General features: G+C 33.9%; 2 protein-coding genes across 2 annotated transcripts in view; one reads left to right on the top strand and one right to left on the bottom strand.

Annotated features, from left to right (window-relative positions):
• LOC149411363 (neuroligin-4, Y-linked-like) overlaps positions 1–19,862 on the top strand; it is an 887,216-nt gene that overhangs the window by 145,217 nt on the left and 722,137 nt on the right. The gene's annotated exons all lie outside the window — the stretch shown is intronic.
• Positions 3,349–16,452, bottom strand: LOC149411376 (UDP-glucosyltransferase 2-like). The gene is made up of 8 exons (XM_089647594.1): positions 16,312–16,452; positions 15,990–16,071; positions 15,040–15,232; positions 11,222–11,416; positions 10,314–10,518; positions 4,515–4,734; positions 4,103–4,322; positions 3,349–3,634 (listed from the first exon to the last, which is right to left on the bottom strand). Exons 1-8 carry the CDS (start codon positions 16,450–16,452, stop codon positions 3,349–3,351), a joined length of 1,542 nt encoding a protein of 513 aa, XP_089503720.1.

Below are 19,862 nucleotides of genomic sequence, written 5' to 3'. Positions count from 1 at the left end.
TGGTTTTAATCAATTTTATTTGTTACTAAGTCGTTTAAGATTGTGGAATTTCTAAATATTTGGTAATTCCAGTAAGCTAATTACCTTGGGTTTGTAGCTCATTTCAATATTTATTAGGGAAAAAACCTCACAGGTAATATGCATTATTAATGACCTAATTTTATTGTCAAATCATTATTTATGATGGGATTATATTTGCTTTTTGAAAAGATACATGTTTATATTTGAGAAATTATTATAGGAATTAAGAAAGTAGGGTCTTAGCAACTGATACTAATAGCTTATTAATTACAAAGTTACTTATTGAAGGGGTACATGTTTACATTGAAGTAGGGATGGTCTAACTTAACTATATATTTGAATGTCGAAATTATTATGAAAATTACAATGGATACAAGAGCGGAGATTTGGCAAATGATTCTAATTGTACCCCTTCAATTAGTAACTTTGTAATAGATCTGTAGATTTACAAAAGAGCTACAGATTTTCATATTCAATTTGCACATATAACCACGTCCTAACCAAGATATTATCAGTATGGGATCTTCAATCGGGATATTTTGTTTGGAAAATATTCAAATCTCTTTGCTGAAGACGGCTCAAACCATTTCAAGCAACTGCTCGATTCTGAGCAGCAGTCTATCATGCGTGCGATAGTAAGATAAATCATACAAAAAGGGTGTAATTTGACTTAGGACGGGTTGTTTCGGAGAATCTGAACAATTCATCAAATTTCAACATTCATTTTCAAGTTCTGTGAAAGATTTTTTTAAGTTCTGTTTTTATTTCAGTTTTGTCAAGCAACTAGCCTACAATGATATAAAAACAGAACTTGAATAAGTCTTTCATAGAACCCGAAAATGAACGTTGAAATTTGATGAATTGTTCAAATTCTCCGAAACAACCCGTCCTTAGTTTTTGATTAATTAAAAACGAGGGAGCTTGCCCCCTGCTACAGTGGTATTTGTAATAAATTTAATAATTTACCTTCCATTTTAAATAAATAAAATGTAGATACTTGACGATGCTTCATAAATAACAACGACAAAATCTATTATAACACATTGCCATTATTTCCACTCAGTATTAATTAAAACACATCGTCATTATTTCCACTTAGTATTATTACACATCGTCATTATTTCCACTAAGTATTATTACACATCGTCATTTTTTCAACTAATTTTTATAACACATCGTCATTATTTCAACTCAGTATTATTAAACAACGTCATTATTTCTTCTCAGTATTATTACACATCGTCATTATTTCAACTCGATATTTTGGGCGGAAGGCGTGGAGCATCATTTCACATTAATGATTTATTGTCAAAACAGCCATAAATAAGGAAGTGTTTACTCTACTGAGTAATAAACCGGTAGAAATTTTTTATAGGCGTATCTGTGTATCCGAATTATAGACAAATTTATCTTAGTGGTAAAATTGGTAATGATTGCCCGCTTAAAGAAAGTTCAGGTTTGGTGTTTGGATTAATGGGGTAAGGTTTGTCTAGGTTTTGGCGGTGGATGCATCTGCCCACCAACTGCGTGGCGTGCCGAATCGGGAGCAACTGGTTGAGGGAGTCCTTTTGACCTCTTTAGCAGGACTCTCTCGGAACATTGCTTTGAACTGCATTGGGAAGGATGGATGGATTCACACATCCATCACTCCTGGACACACTGACCCCCATATTCCTTCCAAAATCTCATACCTCTTTTGCTTCCCAGGACTTCCTCTCCTTCCTTTATCTAAAATTATCCTCCACACAGTATCCCCAAAGATGACACTGACCCTGAGGGATTTTTTCCTCAGAGCCTCTGTGTGGAGCTAATAAAAAATGCAATCACTATTGGCGGCAAATCTTAGTCTTCGCTTTATGGAAAAACATAATAATAACATCATCGAAATTCTTTCTTGAATGATACTCGGTTACAAAATCGGTAGAGATCATACATCTAGAGATTTTCTGTTCAGTGGTATGCTCACACTGTGAGTAAGTTATTTACGACATGGAAGGTGACATCAGAAAACGAAAATGTAACGTGCTCTAGGAGTAATAACTTTATCTCGTATAGGTTATACACCTATAAATAGTTTCAATTTGAAATTATTTTTGTAAGTTTTTATTGAATTTTTAGGTGAATTATAATTCAAGAACAAAGTGGAAAATTCGAACAGTGAATATTTAATATTTATATTTTCTGAGAATCACTTCCGATAACTGAAATTGAAATGACCATGAAAGAAGGGGTGTCAATGAGCTTTTAGATGCAATAGCATATTATTTCGTCCAGGAAATTGAATTTTAAAATCGGTTGAAAAAAATGAATTTGGTATGGAAATTCATTCTCCATTCCTTTTGGTTCTTAAAACACTTTCTTTTTTGACGTAATATGTTTATATTGTTAAAATTAACTACATATTCGGGCGTGTGCCAGTTGTATTGTAAGAACAGTCATATTATTGTTTGTGAGAGTAAAATTATATCTTTCTGTTTTGTAATAATAGCTGTGTGATTTTACATAATACCAGCGTAAACCCGTGGAAAATCCTTTGAGGTATATGGATAGAGCAAACTATAGCGTTCAAAATATTGCCCACAAATATCGGTTAATTGTTCGCTATGAAATATTACGGGGTTCAGTTGATGTCGAGCGCTAGTCGAGTACGGATCTCCAGCGGTAACTGCAAAACGACATGCACGCTAACAAACTGTACAAGTAGTTTTGAAAAGATAAGGAAAAGCAATGATAGTAAATATCTTCAAAAATTAAGGTTCTGCTATAATCAACATTTTATTTTTTAATTAATTACTAGCTGTGCCCCGCCACGGGTTGCTATAGCTCAGTTGGTTTGTGCAGATAGAGAAGCAAAGCGCGTTTTGCTTGCAAACAGATGGCACTGTTTGTCAAAAAGATAATGTTTTTTGACTTGTTACAGATGACATCTATATAATCTATATTTAAAAATACAGTATGGGAATGCAACGTTGTGTCCAAATTTCAAAGCAATCGGTGAAGAACTATCGGACATTTAAGCTTTTGAACAAACGAACATTATTTTTTACTTTATAAAGATAAACGCCCTATAGATAAAAAAAACATTGCTCCACCAATCATAAAATAAAAAAATTCAATTCGATATAAAAATATTATTTATTTGTATAAAACTGTTGTGCATTTCTAACATGTAATTGTTATGCGCTTATAAAATAAATATGGTTAGATTAAGTAGCCCACAGCTGAACAAAGATTAAGCATATTAAACGTTATCACAACCTTCTGATGAGACACAACAGAATACAAGTTATTGGCACAATGTCCTCCGTCACAAAACAAAGTTTATTTTCACAGCTTCTTCTTCTTATCCGTATCAGTCTTCTTCTTGCATGCAGTTTTGTTGCATAACTTACGACAAACAAAGCACCCTAGGATTAATAACAGCAGATGAGGCAAAGCAAAGAGAGCTGCTACGTCCAGTAGGAGTCGAGAGAAGATGCACAAAGGTTTTTGGGAGAGGTGAGGCGCGCCTCCAGTACGGATGACGTGCTCAGAGTAGAAGTTGATGAGTTCTCGAGGGTCTATGGGACGGTCGTGGAATTGCTGCTTGATTGTTTTGACGTTTTGGACGTACCTGAAAATATAAATTCAGAATAGAACATAAGATATTGCGAGTATTCAATTTTTTTAACATTTGTATTCCTTACAGTAAGCCGATTATCTTTAAGAGATGCCGCGTGAAGGGTCTTTTTAAATTAAGGAAGAAAAAGAATTTCCGGAAATGCAAAATGTGTAAGAGACGGGTGTGAGTCTATGGCCAGTGTTACCCCGAGTGACGAATAAAACCATCCCTCCCACGGGTAGAGAGATCGAAGAGTATCGCTTAACCGGCCTCACCCGATCCAACTGTTGGGTAGATGCATCCGCCACCAAGAACTGGAAAAACCTGTTGGCTCCCCTGCTAAGTCATCAAAAGTAGCAAATCACAAACTAAGGTAATATTTTCACGACTTATGACACAGATTAAAAAAAACTTGACTAATTACATCTTTAAATACTTCGAGAAATTTCCTTGTAAAGATTCAATTATTGTTTAACTAACTTTGGATTGCTCAGAATTTCCACTATTGCCCATGACAAAGATTCAGCAGTAAAGTTGGCGTAGTCTAATCTGATTACTTGGCCTCTTCCTTCAACGGCTGCAGCGTTGTGATATTGGTCTCCGTAGATGGGGATAACAATCAATGGAATTCCAGCGCTGGACGCTTCTGTTAGACTCAGAAGACCTCCGTGGGTAATGAAAGCTTTCAAGTTAGGATGAGCTGGAAACACAAAAAAGAACTAGTTGGTGGTAAACCGACAATGCTTTATCGATAACGACTGATATTACACTTGTTCAGAAAGATTACTCTTAAGAAAAGGATTCAATGCAAAAGCCTGGTCCATTTCCACAATTATCAATCACAATCCTCTGATAAAAACGCAACTATAATTTTAGAAAGTTTTCTTTCTACCTAGAATACTGGCCTGTGGCAACCAGCTGCTGACCACAACGTTATCTGGTTTTCCTGGCAAATCCTCTTCAAATTTCCACAGAACAGTCTGCTGGAGAGTACTGAAGAGTTTTAATAAACCGGATCGGAGTTCAATAGAAAAGTCAGAACTCTTCAGATTACTTCCCATGCTGAAGAAGATAACGCCTTCCTTTTTGGAATCCAGCAGTTTTTGAAGATCCTACAAAAAAACAACATTCGAAACATATAAAAGGTGCAAGATGACATTTGTTTTTACATTTACCGCACACAGGTGACCAAACATATTATCTTTTGGGATTCTGTGTGGAGGATATTTTTTAAGGAAAGGAAATTCTGGGAAGCTAAAAGTTTGGGTACTAATCTAGGGATCAGTCTTTCCAAGAGTGACATTTGAAGATATCCCTCACGCTGCGGCGCAAGACGATTGGTCGAGAGACTAGTTGGAGAGGTCGGAGGTCTTTCTAAACCAGCCTAGCTATTTCACAGTATTTTGTTTGACAACTTAAAGAAAGTAATACGTATAAAGACGCGAGTGGATGAAAGTGGTCTGTTACATTTTACGTTTTGTTGTTGATGGTTGTGCGGACATCCATAATTTTTTTCCATTACATATTTATTGCCTTCATAAAATTGATTTAGTTATCTTTTGACAAGAGGTAAATCCACATATTGCACATCCTCTACGTTGTCAAATATGTACCTATCTTTCTCCTTATCTCAGTTATTATTTCACCTATAACCTCTATGTACTTGGAGAAACAAAACAGAAATCTTTACCTATATCTATCTTAATCTTTAAATATACCCAATCGTATTTTAATCATATTTTAATCGTATTTTAATCATACAACAATACCAAGTGTCACAGTGAACACATACTTTTTTTGCTCCACAAAATTTAACAGTAAACATTAATCTAAGGACTCTATGTAGTGATTTTTATTACAAAAACTCAACTAAAATCTAAACTTAAACAGTGAAATAATAGTTGCAGCTGCCTAACTGGTAACTCTTTATTTATAACTTAATATCTCAAATCTCAACTGTCACCAGAGCGCATTAGACACACACAAACAAACGCCATACAGAAGGAAGTACTACTGACATACACATTCAGAGTATCGAAGTGTGCAAGTGAATTGCCCATCTAACTTGTCACAGACAACTCAAGTGCAGGGTTGTCACCGCTATATTATATAAAATAAAATTAAAATAATTTTATAAATTCCAACTTGCAAGATGAGTGCCACAGATGCTCTTTCTTATATCAATAAAGCGAAAGAAGAAATTAGTGCTCTATACAGTAACATAACGGATCCCGCTTTAAAACTAACTAAAGATCAGATGACCAAACTACTCAATAAACTGTCCAACCTCTCTGGCACTATGTTGGATGTAGGTGTAAAAGTTGGAATTCTCGAGGGACAGGTCAAGTCGTACGAGCACATGGTCTCTTCAAAATTGATAGATTCAAACTCATCACAAGAATCCACAAACTCATCAACTGTATCAATGTGTGAAGCTGCCGATGAGCTCGAAGAGAGGAAAAAACGGTCAAAAAACATAATTATTTTTAACTTCCCTGAAAGCTCAGCCAGTTCCCATATAGAAAAAAATACTGATGATACAACGAGAATCTTAACCACACTAACAACTCTTAACTCATCCATCACCCGAGCCAACATAACAACTTTTCGTCTGGGAATCACAAAACCTGACAAACCTCGACCTCTTAAAGTCATCCTTGACAGTTCCATCCAAGCCATAGACATACTGAAGAAAAAGAACAACATAACCGAATACCCCGGTATTAAAATTTATTCAGACCAAACCCCAGCTCAAAGAAACTATCTCACCAAGCTACGTTTAACACTAGAACAAAGAACCAAAGAAGGTGAGATTGGACTCACAATAAAATACAAAAATAATAAACCTGTTATTGTAAATAGTAACTCAAAAAACTAAAACCTATCATGGCTTACTATCAGAATATCAGAGGCTGCCGCACAAAACTTAATGAGCTAAGATCATCGATTCCAATCCATCCCTTTCATATATATTTCCTGACTGAAACTTGGTTGGATCCGTCCTTTAACACAGAAGAACTAGGCTTCATTTCACACAACACCTACCGCTTAGATAGAAGTACCGCCACCAGCACCAAATCAAGAGGAGGAGGTGTATTAATATCAGTCACCAAATCTATAACTTCATCCAGGCTAAAATGCAAACACAAAAATATAGAACAAATTTTCCTACTACTCAAGACGAACCTAGGAAAAATCATTCTTGGATGTGTTTATATTCCTCCCGGATCAATTACACAAATTTACGTAAACCACATTGAAGATGTAGAGGCCCTCAAGCTCAAATATCCGGAAGCTAGAATGCTGCTAATCGGCGACTACAATACTCCCAATACAGACTGGATTACCCATAACGATAACTCAACAACTCATTTTAATACATCTGCTAATGCTCGTGAAATTATAAATATGTCAAATTTCCTAGGTCTTAAACAAATTAATAACGTATACAACTCTAATCACCATTTACTAGATCTTGCATTTAGTAGCGATCCTTCAGTAAAATTATGTAAATCCATAGACCCCCTTCTTCCCGAAGATTCCCACCATCCTCCCTTAAACATCACCATTACTAACAACTTCCTAAACATTTACTCTAATAGTGTTCCTAAATATTCATACAATTTTGCAAGGGCAGATTATCCACTCATAACAAAATACTTAGAAAGTACAGACTGGTCCTTTTTAGACAAAAACACAAATGTTAACCAAAATCTTGAATCTTTTTACTCCATCATCAACACGGCTATTGAAAAATATGTTCCCTTAATTCAATTCAAACCATCAAAGTTCCCCAAATGGTTTAATAATGACTTAAAACACTTAATAATTAACAAAAAAATCTGGCACAAAAATTTCAAAGGGAGCAACTCTATCTCAGACTACAAAATATTTCATAAATATAGAACTGACTGTAAAAAGCTCTCCAAAAAATTATATCAAACATACATACTCAACACAGAAAAGTCTATTCCTTCAAATACCAAAAACTTTTTTACACATGTAAACTCACTAAGAAAAAACAAACCTAGCCTACCAACATACATGTATTTCGAAGGGAAAAGTAGTAGTGATACTAATGACATCGTTAATTTGTTTGCCGACTTCTTCAAAAATGTTTACGATAATGATATCCCAAATGTTCAACTTCCACCCTTTCATCCAAAGGAATCGGTCCACATTCCCGCTTTACATATAAATGTTCCTGATGTTATACGCAAAATAAAAACACTCGACTTAAAGAAAAAAGCGGGTCCTGACAAAATTAGTCCTGCCTTTCTAATTAACTGTGCATCAATAATAGCCAATCCACTATGTCATATATTTAACCAATCATTAAATTCTGGATGCTTCCCCGACCTATGGAAAAATTGCTATCTAACACCTGTATTTAAAAAAGGCGATATTCATGATGTCACTAATTACCGACCCATCTGCATGCTCTCAACTATCCCCAAACTGTTTGAAAAACTTATCCTCGATAAAATCTCCATACATATTAACAACATCATTGTAACTAATCAACATGGATTTATGCCAGGCAGATCCACACTAACAAATCTCTCCTTATATGAAAATTTTATAGCATGTTCACTCGAAAACAAAACCCAAGTCGACTCAATATATACAGACTTTGTAAAAGCGTTTGACAAAGTTAACCATAAAATTCTTCTTAATAAACTTAGTCAAATCGGAATTGAGGGTAAACTATTGGAATGGATAAAAAGCTACTTAACAAATAGAAATCTACAAGTAAAAAATAATTCTAACCTTTCACACAAATTCATAGCTACTAGCGGTGTACCCCAAGGGTCACATTTAGGCCCAATACTGTTTCTCCTTTTCATAAACGATATTGTTACTGTATTTGATAAAAATGTTGAAGTGCTACTTTTTGCCGATGACCTTAAACTATTTAAAATTATAAAAACAATAAATGACTGTATTCAAATTCAATTAAATTTAAATAAACTTCAAGATTGGTGCAAAACTAACAAACTTTATCTCAATATTAGTAAATGCCACATTATAAGATTTTTTAGAACAACACAACCCCTTAACTATCAATACAAAATTAATAATGTTTCTCTCGCCTCTGTAAGTGAAATTAACGATCTCGGCATTATTTTCGATTCAAAATTTAACTTTCTTTCACATGTAGAAACAGTCACCAACAAAGGACTAAAAATGCTCGGCTTCATTCTCCGAAATGGCAGAGACTTTAAAAATATTTCAACACTAAAAATCTTATATTCCTCACTTGTTCGAAGTCAAATCGAATATAATTCTCCTATTTGGTGTCCTTACTTTAAAATCCACTCCGACTCTATTGAAAAAATTCAGCATAAATTCCTAAGATACATTAACTATAAACTCGGTCTACCTATAGAATCAATAAATTACAATCACTTGATGAAAGAATTAAACTTACTTAAACTCTCAGATAGAAGACTTATTTCCGATTTGACTTTTATTTTTAAAATTGTCAATGGTATTATAGACAGCCCTGATATATTAAGCCTAATTACCTTCCATATACCCACTAGAACCACTCGATCCAAAATTCTTTTTAATTTCAATAACAATATCAGGACTGAGTCATTTAGATACTCGCTTATACCTAGATTGCATGCAGTTGGCAATGCTTTCTCAGAAGTAGTAGATGTGTTCAACTGCACGGAATATAGTTATAAGAAGGCTATAATAACATACCTCTGTCGTAATTATCAAAGTTATTAGGCATAATACCATTCTATTCATAAGTTATCACAGAACCTAAACTATGCACTTACATCAGATATCAGACAGAAGAGTGTTATCTAATAATTTTATATACTTAAAATTTTTACCAAAATTGTTATGAGATGTCTTACTGACAGCCCTGTTTCAATAGAGCTAACTCTTAGTTCTCAGCAAATTCAACCAAATCCAATATTGAAGGTAACAATAACCTCAATACTAAACTACTGTATGGATTGAAAATAAAAATGCTATTGTACCTATGTATACCAGATGTTATTCTTGTTTAATTTTCAACATAATTTCTTAGTAATTATTCTGTTTAACATAATACTGTTTCGCTCCTGTGAACCACTGTAAACATAAATCATGTATATTGTAAAAGCCTTTTACGGCGTCTAAATAAATAAATAAATAAATAAATAAATATTTTGTCAAACGTTGACATTATTACCTTTTGAAATTTGATACCGTGTTTAATGATATTTGTTATGTGCCATTGGTATGGATTTAAACGTAATATGCACTCCACGAGTATATAATATCTACAAGTACCCATTATTCTAGTTTACATATTCAAGAAACTTAAAAAATACTTACCTCTTTTTCCGCCTCCTTGATATTACATACTGCCTTCATTAAATAAAATCTTTCAACAAGAGGAACACTTAAATAGGCACATTCGCTAGGTTTTCGAAAACACTCCCACCCTTCTCTTTATCTCAGTTATTATTTCACCTTTAACATCTATGTACTTAGACAAATAAAACAGAAATAAACCTAGGTTTTAGTCGAAATGTTATATTTGTTCCTTTTAAAACGGGATACCTAAAGTTTCCATTTTATTAATAATGCGCCTTTATCGGATTAAACGTAATACGCGCTTCATTTAATATCTACAATTACCCTGTATTCCAGTTTATATACTAATGCAAGAAACTGTTACTGTTACCTCTGGTAGTTTTCCAGCCTTCTTGATGTGGTACCCTCCAACTTCAGCTGTATTTGGTAGCAAAGGTCTGGGGAATCCAATAGATGAATGACTGTTGAGAAATGTAAAGGCGACCTGCTTGGGCAGTTCTGAGAATGAAACTTTCTTAGCTTCTTCAGGGAAAAACTTATTGTAAAGTCCTTCTTGACTTGGTTTTAGCTCAAACCTAAAAAAACATAAATACGAATACTTGATTCCTGCGGAACTGTTGCATGTTTGAAAAAGCGCCAAATGCGTTCTAATGCCAACACCGTCGAAATTTGTGTCCCATGTGAATGGGACGTTTCTACAAACGATTTACGATCCTCTATCTTTCCTCCCTCTTACTTGATGGGTTTCTTCAAGAACAATGTTCATTTCTTTCTCACACAACATCTCCAAAGATGACATTGGTACTGAGGAAAATAATTTCCAGTCGACAGAGGAGTGTTAATGTATAAAAAATAATACAATAGAAATCTCAAATAATGGAGGCAAAAATATAAGTATTAAAATAAGTAATAATATTTGTTGCTTTCTTGTTTTGCTCTCATACGAGCTATGATGCAAACGGTCTCGTTTTTTGTAAAGACAGACAGACGTTTGATTGATAAATGTTTCTCGAACGGTGAAGTTGTTGCTCTTGCTAAATTTTTCATGAGTTCAGCATCCTTGTGGTTCTAGAGAGAAACGAAGCTGTGATGCGTCTTTTATCCAACAGTTTTGTCGGAGCCCTGCAGTAACGTGGAAGCCCATTTTGAATAAATATATGCTTTACTAGTGCACTCCTTTTTCTTTTACCTCAGTTTGCCTCTAATTGAGCCATAGTATATATTTTGGAATCTTAGATCTTAAAAGTATATTTATGTGTATTTGTACGAAATACTTACGTGAAAAATAAGTCGTCAAACAAATTGAAAGCAAGATTAGCTGCCCTCTGCCACAGGTTCATCTGGACTGGGTAAGCGGTCAGGAAGTGAGGAATCTCTGCAGTTTGTGTCGGATTTCCCGAAACTCTGGCTATCCAGTGAGTTATGGAGGTTGTGGAACTGGCTATCACGGGACAGTTGTATTTTACACCAAACCTGAAATAAAGAGTATTTTTTTTAATATTTATTTTATTTTTTTTTTTTTTGTAATTATTTTTTATTTTTAATAATATGTTTACATGGTACTATGTTTCATTTTACATCTTGTATTTTTTTACTACTCTTCCATTGAAAGCATTTGCTTGTGTATGGAAGGGGAGTGTACAAAAATGTTGTTGTTAGTTGGTACTTAAATAATTCTTTTTACATAAATGTATGTTTGCTGTAGTATTTTTTTTGATAGTAGTGAAGGATAATATATTAATTTATTAAATTTAAAAAAGAAAGGAAGTTATGGAAAACTAAGGATATTTGTGAGATTAATTAAGTGACAGTAGTTTTTTTTTTCAGAATATTTTTAAAATGTCTCTTGACAGAGAGCAGTATTCGGGTTTTATCATTAATGCTTCTGATTTCTTCTGGTAGACGATTGAAAAAAGTTCTTCCCTGGTAAGTATAATGATGTTGTGCAAAAGACGTATTTAGTTTTGGGCATAGAAAAACATGTCTAAGTCGCGTTCTGTTTTCATTTAAAAATTGATATTTATCTTTTTCTTTTATAATTTGGATTAATGAGTTTTTAATATATAGGTCTTTAAATGTAGGTACTTGAAATTCTTCAAACAGGCGTTCTGTTGGGTAGTCAAAGGATTTTTTTAATATAATTTTAATAATTGTTCTTTGTATAATTTCAATTGGAAGAAGGTTACATTTATACGCGGATCCCCAACTAATAATAGCGTATTGTAAAGTGGATTGAACTAAGGCATAGTAAATTAAATATAGATTTTTTATCGACAGAAAGTTTCTAATTCTTAAAAATATATATATTAATTTTCTAATTTTGTTTACTACTTGACATATTTGTTCCTTCCATTTCAGATTTTTATCAATAATTACTCCTAGATATTTAATTTTATTTGTTGTTTTTAGTACTGTACAGTTTGATTTGCAATAGTTTTGGCTGTGAATTTTAGTATTATTATGTATGACAATGTTAAAATTTTTAGGAGTATCATTTGTATGGATTGCAAATGGAATTACAAATGTCTTTTCTTTATTAAGTGACAGTAAATTAGTGTCGAAAAAATTCTTGAGCGTGTTGATGTCTTCTGTGGCCTTTAATTCTACATTTTCCCAATTCGTATCACTTATTATTAATACTGTATCATCGGCGTATGACGTAATTTGACCATGTAAGGGTTGAAAAAAAATATCGTTTACATATATAGTAAATAGAATTGGTCCAAGCACTGTACCTTGGGGGATTCCAAAGCTTGTAATCTCTTGATCACTATTAACACGATTGATTTTTACTACTTGAGGACGGTTTTTTAAGTAGTCGGTGATCCATTTAATTGCGTTGCCTTTTATGCCAATATTATTCAATTTTTTTAATAACATCTCATGGGATATGCTATCGAATGCCTTTCTAAGGTCAATAAATATACCCGCACATTTTTTACCTTTATCTAATGATTCGTAAATGTATGAAGTTACGTTAGCAATAGCATCTTGTGTGCTGAGTGATTTTATAAAGCCAAACTGGTTTTTGTGTAATATTTTATTATTATCTAGAAAATTTACCAATTGTTTTTTTACTATTTTTTCAAAGATCTTTCCTATATTAGAAATTAGACATATTGGGCGATAATTCGTTGCTTGATGTGGATCTCCAGATTTGTAAATAGGTGAGATTATTGTGGTTTTGTAGTTCATTGGAAAAATTCCATTTGTTAAACTTAAGTTTATTAAATGAGTGATAGGTTTTATTAAGTGAGGTTTCATAGTTTTTAACATGTGTGTCGTAATAGAATCAAAACCGGGGGACGAACCTCCTTTCATATTTTCTATTATTTTCGAGATTTCACATTCTGTTGTTGTTTCAAACATTGAAAGTATATTACGTTTCTATATATTTTTATTTTTATGGTTTTCTTGGTTTGAAGGCTTATGAATATTTTTCGCAAGATTTTTCCCAACATTTGCAAAGAAGGAATTAAATATGTTTGCACATTGTTTAGGCTGTATATTGGCATCTATAATTTTTTTATCGTGTTCAATGTACTTAATGTTTTCTGTTTTTTTTGTATTTTCTATGGCGAAATTAACAGTTTTCCACATTTGTTTATGGTTATTTTCTGAAGATAATATTTTATTTTTAAAATACTCTTCTTTACTTTTTTTAATATAAGATGTAGTTTATCAATTAAAGCATCTGTTTACATTATTACGTTTTGTCCACACAAAGAAATTATTCAGAATCTCATCTGCTCTTACGAAGTTTATACCTATACGAGATTTCATTGCTGTAATATTAATATTAGTTTCGGCATCTGTGGTCGAGGAATAAGGCTCTCGACTAGCAATTCGAAGTTCGCGGTGCGCAAGTAAATTTAAGTTGATTAAATTGTTTTCTTTCACAATTCATTCATTCAAAATAATATATTATACTACCGCACGTTCCAGAGTGGACGGTACTCTTTATGTCGCCCTAGTATAAGACCTAATAATTGGGAATTGAAACGTTGCTTGAAATGGCTTTAGGCGTATTTGTTGACCAAATCCGAATTACCAAGTACTCCTCCACTTTCCTCTTCTCCATAGAAACTAGATATTTTTCCTTAACACATTGGAAACGAATCACTTTGCTATGGGAATTTACATCGATGGTGTAAGGAGGAAACCTTTCGGACAACATGCAATAATGTTTCTTTAGACTCCTGATCCAATCCAACATTACACATTACAGTGACATCGAAAAGATGCTGTATAGAATTTAATTAACTAGCCACATGGCAGAGGGAAATAATTATAGTTGATATTTTACTCAACTTTTATCGTTATTATCTTTTTTTAAGTTTCGACATTTTCACGAATTAACAATATTGAAAGGATTTTTTTTTTATTTCTTTAAAAATTCGTAAGAACCTAAGTGAAATTGAATAGTATAGGATAAACCTGTAGCAATTCGCTACTTCTAGTACCACACAGTTTAGTTCAGTCTACTGCTAGTACTCTGCAGCAAAATAACTGCAACTATCTGCGACTGGTGACACTCGCGTTACCTGGTTGTGTTACGTCGCCCACCAGCCGTCTGAGACCGACTTAAGTCTGCAGTCTTCGGCCTCACGTTCAACCGTCGACCATCCAGAACTCATCTCCATTTATCTCCACCATCCACGGTGTCGAGCATAAGTCTGGGAGTATTCGTCACCATTTATTTCCATCACCTGCGGTATCGCGCATCTCACCACAGCTGACCACTACATCACAACACCTCAGCCCGCACGCCGTTGATCAGAGAACTGCATCCCGAAGTGATGTAACCTACGGGATATGCGTCCTGACGTATTTAAACACACAAATAACATACTACTAATCATAATAAACACAGTGATAATCGATAATAACTTCATTTCACGTTTCTACAAAATTATTATCATATTATAAATAATCTCCCAAGTCAACCACTGCAAAGTTGAGGGATCTCAAATAGATTACTTTGAAACCAAAATGGTAGAAGAACTGACTTAAAATATAAGAAAAAGGTATGTGGTAAACAGTGTACACCAAAAATAGTAAAAATAATATGAAAATAGTGAAAGTTGGAGGTTTACCCAATAAGCATATCATTCATGAAGTGTTCGATAATGACCAGGTCGAATTTCTCGTTCTCATTATTCAGCATCTTCTTTACGCCTTCATTGTTAAACATAGAGGTGGCGGTTTTCTCGCCCATCACAGTTAGCATGCGCATTGTGCCCATGACCGAGGTGTCGACCATGTCAAAACGCCGTCTGTTCTTGTTCCCTAGAAAACCAAGCAGTTGTTATTGTAAATAAAGTGCACCCCTTCATAAAGCAGCTTGTTTGTTGACTTCTGTTAACCGTATACCTTCCTTACAATATTTATTAGAGGAGTAATACTATTTTCTTATAATAAAATATTTATTACGCTACTCGAGTTGACAATTATAAAAACACCATACTTAGAAAAACCATACGACTTCCCAACTTAAGAGATATTTCGGGAATTTAATTATAAATTTACCATCTATCACAGAATTGTATAAGAAAATCGCCTTATATCAAATTTATAAAGAATATTTTATACATAAAATTCACCCCTCAGATAGCATAAGCAATAGATTCTAAACTAATGGCTTAATAGCCATCCCTATGCTTAGAACGACCACCGCTCTGCTCCACTATTTGTATTTAGGTGTGAGATGGAACAATATATTGTTGTTCAAAAATAAAATTAGTGTAAACGAAACTTTGAATTATGAACAGTTCAAAAAGTTAATTTTAAAAATTAACTTTTTGAAATACTTCTATTTTCATCAACCAATCAGAGTTAATCGAAATGAAATCGAAGATTGAATTTTAAGTTTCAAAGTTCACAATAAACAATTAAAGGAATCAGTATTTGAATTATACTTTATTTCTGAATTCAAGCTCTGTTTTTCCACATGTCTTAATAAGTTTGTAGACCTAGTGTTCCTAGTGTCTGCAGCCCGAGAATATTATTTTACTTATTAAATTTATAAATTAAATAGATTTTTTACCTTCCAAATCTTTCGCCACTTCTGTTAAGCCAATTTCTCTGTAAACTGGCTCCTTCGATGGGTGGGCACTTATCAAAGTAACCTGTTATGTATATATAGTTTCCATTAATACGATAGATACCCAATTATTATGACATTAAAGTACGCATTTTATCAGAGATTTATACAATACTATTTATATCTACATGATAGTAAATCGTAACTCGTCAAATTAAATGTAACCAATTTTATGAAACATTTTTTGAAGCATACTCAAATTCTGTGGGTAGTGAATAATTACTTCATTTCATTACCAAGAATATCATTCTAAATCATAAATTACGTTGTTCACTATGTTTGATGATTTAGAAAGAGTGCCCGGGTTCACCGGGTGAGGTGTGTTCTGTATGCGCTCAGGATACCTGCCCACCAGCTGGTGGAAGGACTCTTTGACCTCTCCACCTGACTCTTGACCCGTCACCATGCGCCGTTGCAGATATATATTTAATCGTCTGCCACTCCTGGACATGCTAATCCCTAGATTCGCACCCATCCCTCATAATTTTTTTCTTCCCAGAATTTCCCCTACTTCCTTTCCTTAAAAAGATTCTCCACAAAGCACCCCCAAAGGTGACATGGGCGATTTTTATAATAATCAATTTTTAATATATAAAGAAAATTCATAATTTTTGTAAAAAAGAAAGAAGTATTTAATTTATTTAAATTCATTTTTGGAATAACTTAATGAGTAAAACCTCAAATTGTAATATTTAATTATTGAAGACAATGTTAGTACGGTTGCATCTAGAACTTGAATCAAAAACCTTCGCGTTACTTTGCTCTACCAACTAAGCTGATGGGACCTTATTCCCTTCGGTCACATTTAACCATATCATACTTCGAATAAGAACTAGATATATTATCATCATTTTTTCTACACACATTTTTATTAGCTGCTATCTTTATGTTTGATCACAAGATTCAACTTGAACTAAACGCAATCTAGATAGTGTCTTGGATAAATATATACTATTTTTAATGTGTGACATCTTTTGACTTTTCTGCCAGTCTTGGAAGAATATTATTTTTGGAATAACTTCATGAGTAAATCCTCAAATTTAAATATTTAATTATTGAAGAAAAATTCTGAAAATGATAAAAGGGTTAGCAGTTTGGGGACTTGCTGTCGAACGAAGATGATTTTTCCAAAGATTTTTCCAATCAAACTGACCACTCAGTTTTGTAAGACTTCAATTATTGTGAATTTCTACAATATTATTAAAATATGAATAAAGATTTTACTAGTAATTCTGTTTCGCGTAATGTTGATTACTTCGACAACATTCAACATTCGCAACGCTCATCCGCTCTGGCGGAATAAAAAGGTCCTATCAAATACGGCTACCATGTTTACAGGATTAACCAGACATGGAACACATAAACAATTTTAAAGACAGATGAAATGCAAAGTGGTAGAGTCAAACTAGAACTTCGCTCCGTTCAATCTAAAATGCCCTGATTTTGTAATTATTTTTAGAAACAAATTTAGGCCATTAGATATCTTTACCACGATGGACGGACGTTCCAGGTGATATATATAAATACATTTTTTTTTAAATTTATAGGAAAGACATTAGACGAATAAAATGAAAGAATCATTAAAGGATAATATTTGACAAAATCATGATTAAAATACAGATTTCAAACCACTAAATGATTGTGGTTGCATATCCGATAGTAACGTGAAAAAATATTTTCAACCGAGAACTGATTTTACGAAGTGTACTTAACTATAGATTGCTTGAAAAGATAATCTTTTTTTACTAATACAATTCTATTATTCATTAGCTAACACACTGTTGTTTCAATGGCTCTCCATGGTAAACATCAAAAAATTATAAATGAGTTAGTCAATATACTCGTACATACAAACGAGTATATTAATTAACTCATTTATAAAAAAATATAAATGAGTTAATTAATATACTCGTACATACAAACGCACGGAAAGAAATTTACCCCCAAGATAAATTAACAGGCCTTAAATTTTTGTTGTTTGTTTTTGGGGTGTTATGCCGTGTTGTGCTAACTCCTTCTTTAGCTGACGTTTCGGACAGCGTTGCAGTGTCCATCATCAGGGCAGATCCGGTAGATCCGAAGATGTGATACCGGATCTGCCCTGATGATGGACACTGCAACGCTGTCCGAAACGTCGGCTAAAGAAGGAGTTAGCGCAACACGGCATAACACCCCAAAAACAAACAACAAAAATGCTTTTGGCCGTGAGAATCTAAAAACTCACAGGCCTTAAATTAATTAAAACATCAATTTGTCTTGATAATATATCACGTTGATACAAAGAATTTTCCCCGTTACAAAAATTTTCGGATTTTCATGAACACGTGTTCCGAAATCACGATAGTATATACGTAATTTACTAAAAGTTTATCATGAAACCTGTCAATTCATTCATAAGGCCTGCAATCTCATTTTTAACCGGAATTACCAATAAGAGATATAAGGATGTAGTTATCTTAATGTACAACATAAAAATCTAGTTTATTATTCACAAATAAAATGCTAGCGATATTTAGGTCAACTTGGCTGGCGGTTTGGAGACGGAATACTAGCGAGTTCCTTCACGCTGCCGCTTTTATAAGTTAAAGCTTCTAGAACAATTTGGTTGCTATGTATAATTTGCCAAACAAAAATGAAAAATAATAAAAGAACATCCAAGAATCTTGTTTGGAAAATATCGAAACTTCTGGAATTCCGTTCAAATGAAGTAGTGGCGTACCGCTACAGTACTCCCCTTCCAGCGGCATGGTTGAGGGCCGCGATAGAAAGAAAAGCTGAGTCAGATCTTGCTTATTGATGGTCTTAAGAAGGGTTGGTCCTGGGGTTGTTGCATTTATCTTGGGTTCAGGGCCACTGTACGGTTGTTGTAGTATTCTCTCACGTTAAAATAAAATGGTTAGAAAAAAAACAAAATTATTATAAATTACAAACACTGTTCACGACACAGGCTGAGAATACACTAAAATAACTATTGTGAGCACTATTATCCGCGCTTGTGCAGAGATGGTCTGGTGCACGCAGCTCCACGATGCCTCAACCGATCACTACATGACTCCGCTTTCATCAAAACACATAATTTTGCATTTAGGATTGAACTTGCCTTTAGACGTTAAAGTAGTCCGGAAAACGAACACGCCTACCGGAATGTGTGGTCGTGTGAGTGCGATCCGGGTTGGTAGCGGGCATAGGAAGGGTTGATCTTATTCCTTGCGTAGTTCCCTTAGTTTCCTGGGCAATGTACGCAGGTTTGAGGCGGTCTATAGTCACCGTTACCTCTTTGCCTCTGTTTAAAATCGTAAACGTTCTTTCGTTCCGTCGTACCACTTGGCGAGGGCCAGTGTAGGGTTTCTGAAGCGGGCTTTTTACGGTGTCGTCCCTTAGAAACACATGGGTAGCTGCGGGAAGGTCTTTAAAAATGAAGCATTTCCTTTCATCACGTCGGGGTCACCACTGTAGTTATCTTAGTGTACAACATAAAAATCTAGTTTATTATTCACAATAAAATGCTAGCGATATTTAGGTCAACTAGACTGGCGGTTTGGAGACGGAATACTAGCGAGTTCCTTCACGCTGCCGCTTTTATAAGTTAAAGCTTCTAGAACAATTTGGTTGCTATGTATAATTTGCCAAACAAAAATGAAAAATAATAAAAGAACATCCAAGAATCTTGTTTGGAAAATATCGAAACTTCTGGAATTCCGTTCAAATGAAGTAGTGGCGTACCGCTACAAGGATATATGCGATTTTCAATAAATTAGCGATAGTCATTTTTATTGGTGTGTGTATGAAATTTATGGTATTAAGTCGTGTTGCACC

The sequence above is a fragment of the Hesperophylax consimilis genome, chromosome 26 (genome assembly GCF_061612785.1).
Source record: "Hesperophylax consimilis isolate HC1 chromosome 26, BYU_Hcon_1.0, whole genome shotgun sequence".
NCBI lineage: Eukaryota > Metazoa > Arthropoda > Insecta > Trichoptera > Limnephilidae > Hesperophylax > Hesperophylax consimilis.
This window is presented reverse-complemented; position numbering and strand designations above follow the sequence as displayed.

Coding starts and splice junctions, on each gene's coding strand:
- LOC149411376 (XM_089647594.1), bottom strand. CDS start 16,452: ATGGTGACGGGTCAAGAGTCAGGTGGAGAGGTCAAAGAGTCCTTCCAC. Junction 15,233..15,989: donor AGTGGCGAAAGATTTGGAAG/GTAAAAAATCTA, acceptor TTGGTTTTCTAG/GGAACAAGAACAGACGGCGT. Junction 4,323..4,514: donor GCCACAGGCCAGTATTCTAG/GTAGAAAGAAAA, acceptor TTGTGTTTCCAG/CTCATCCTAACTTGAAAGCT.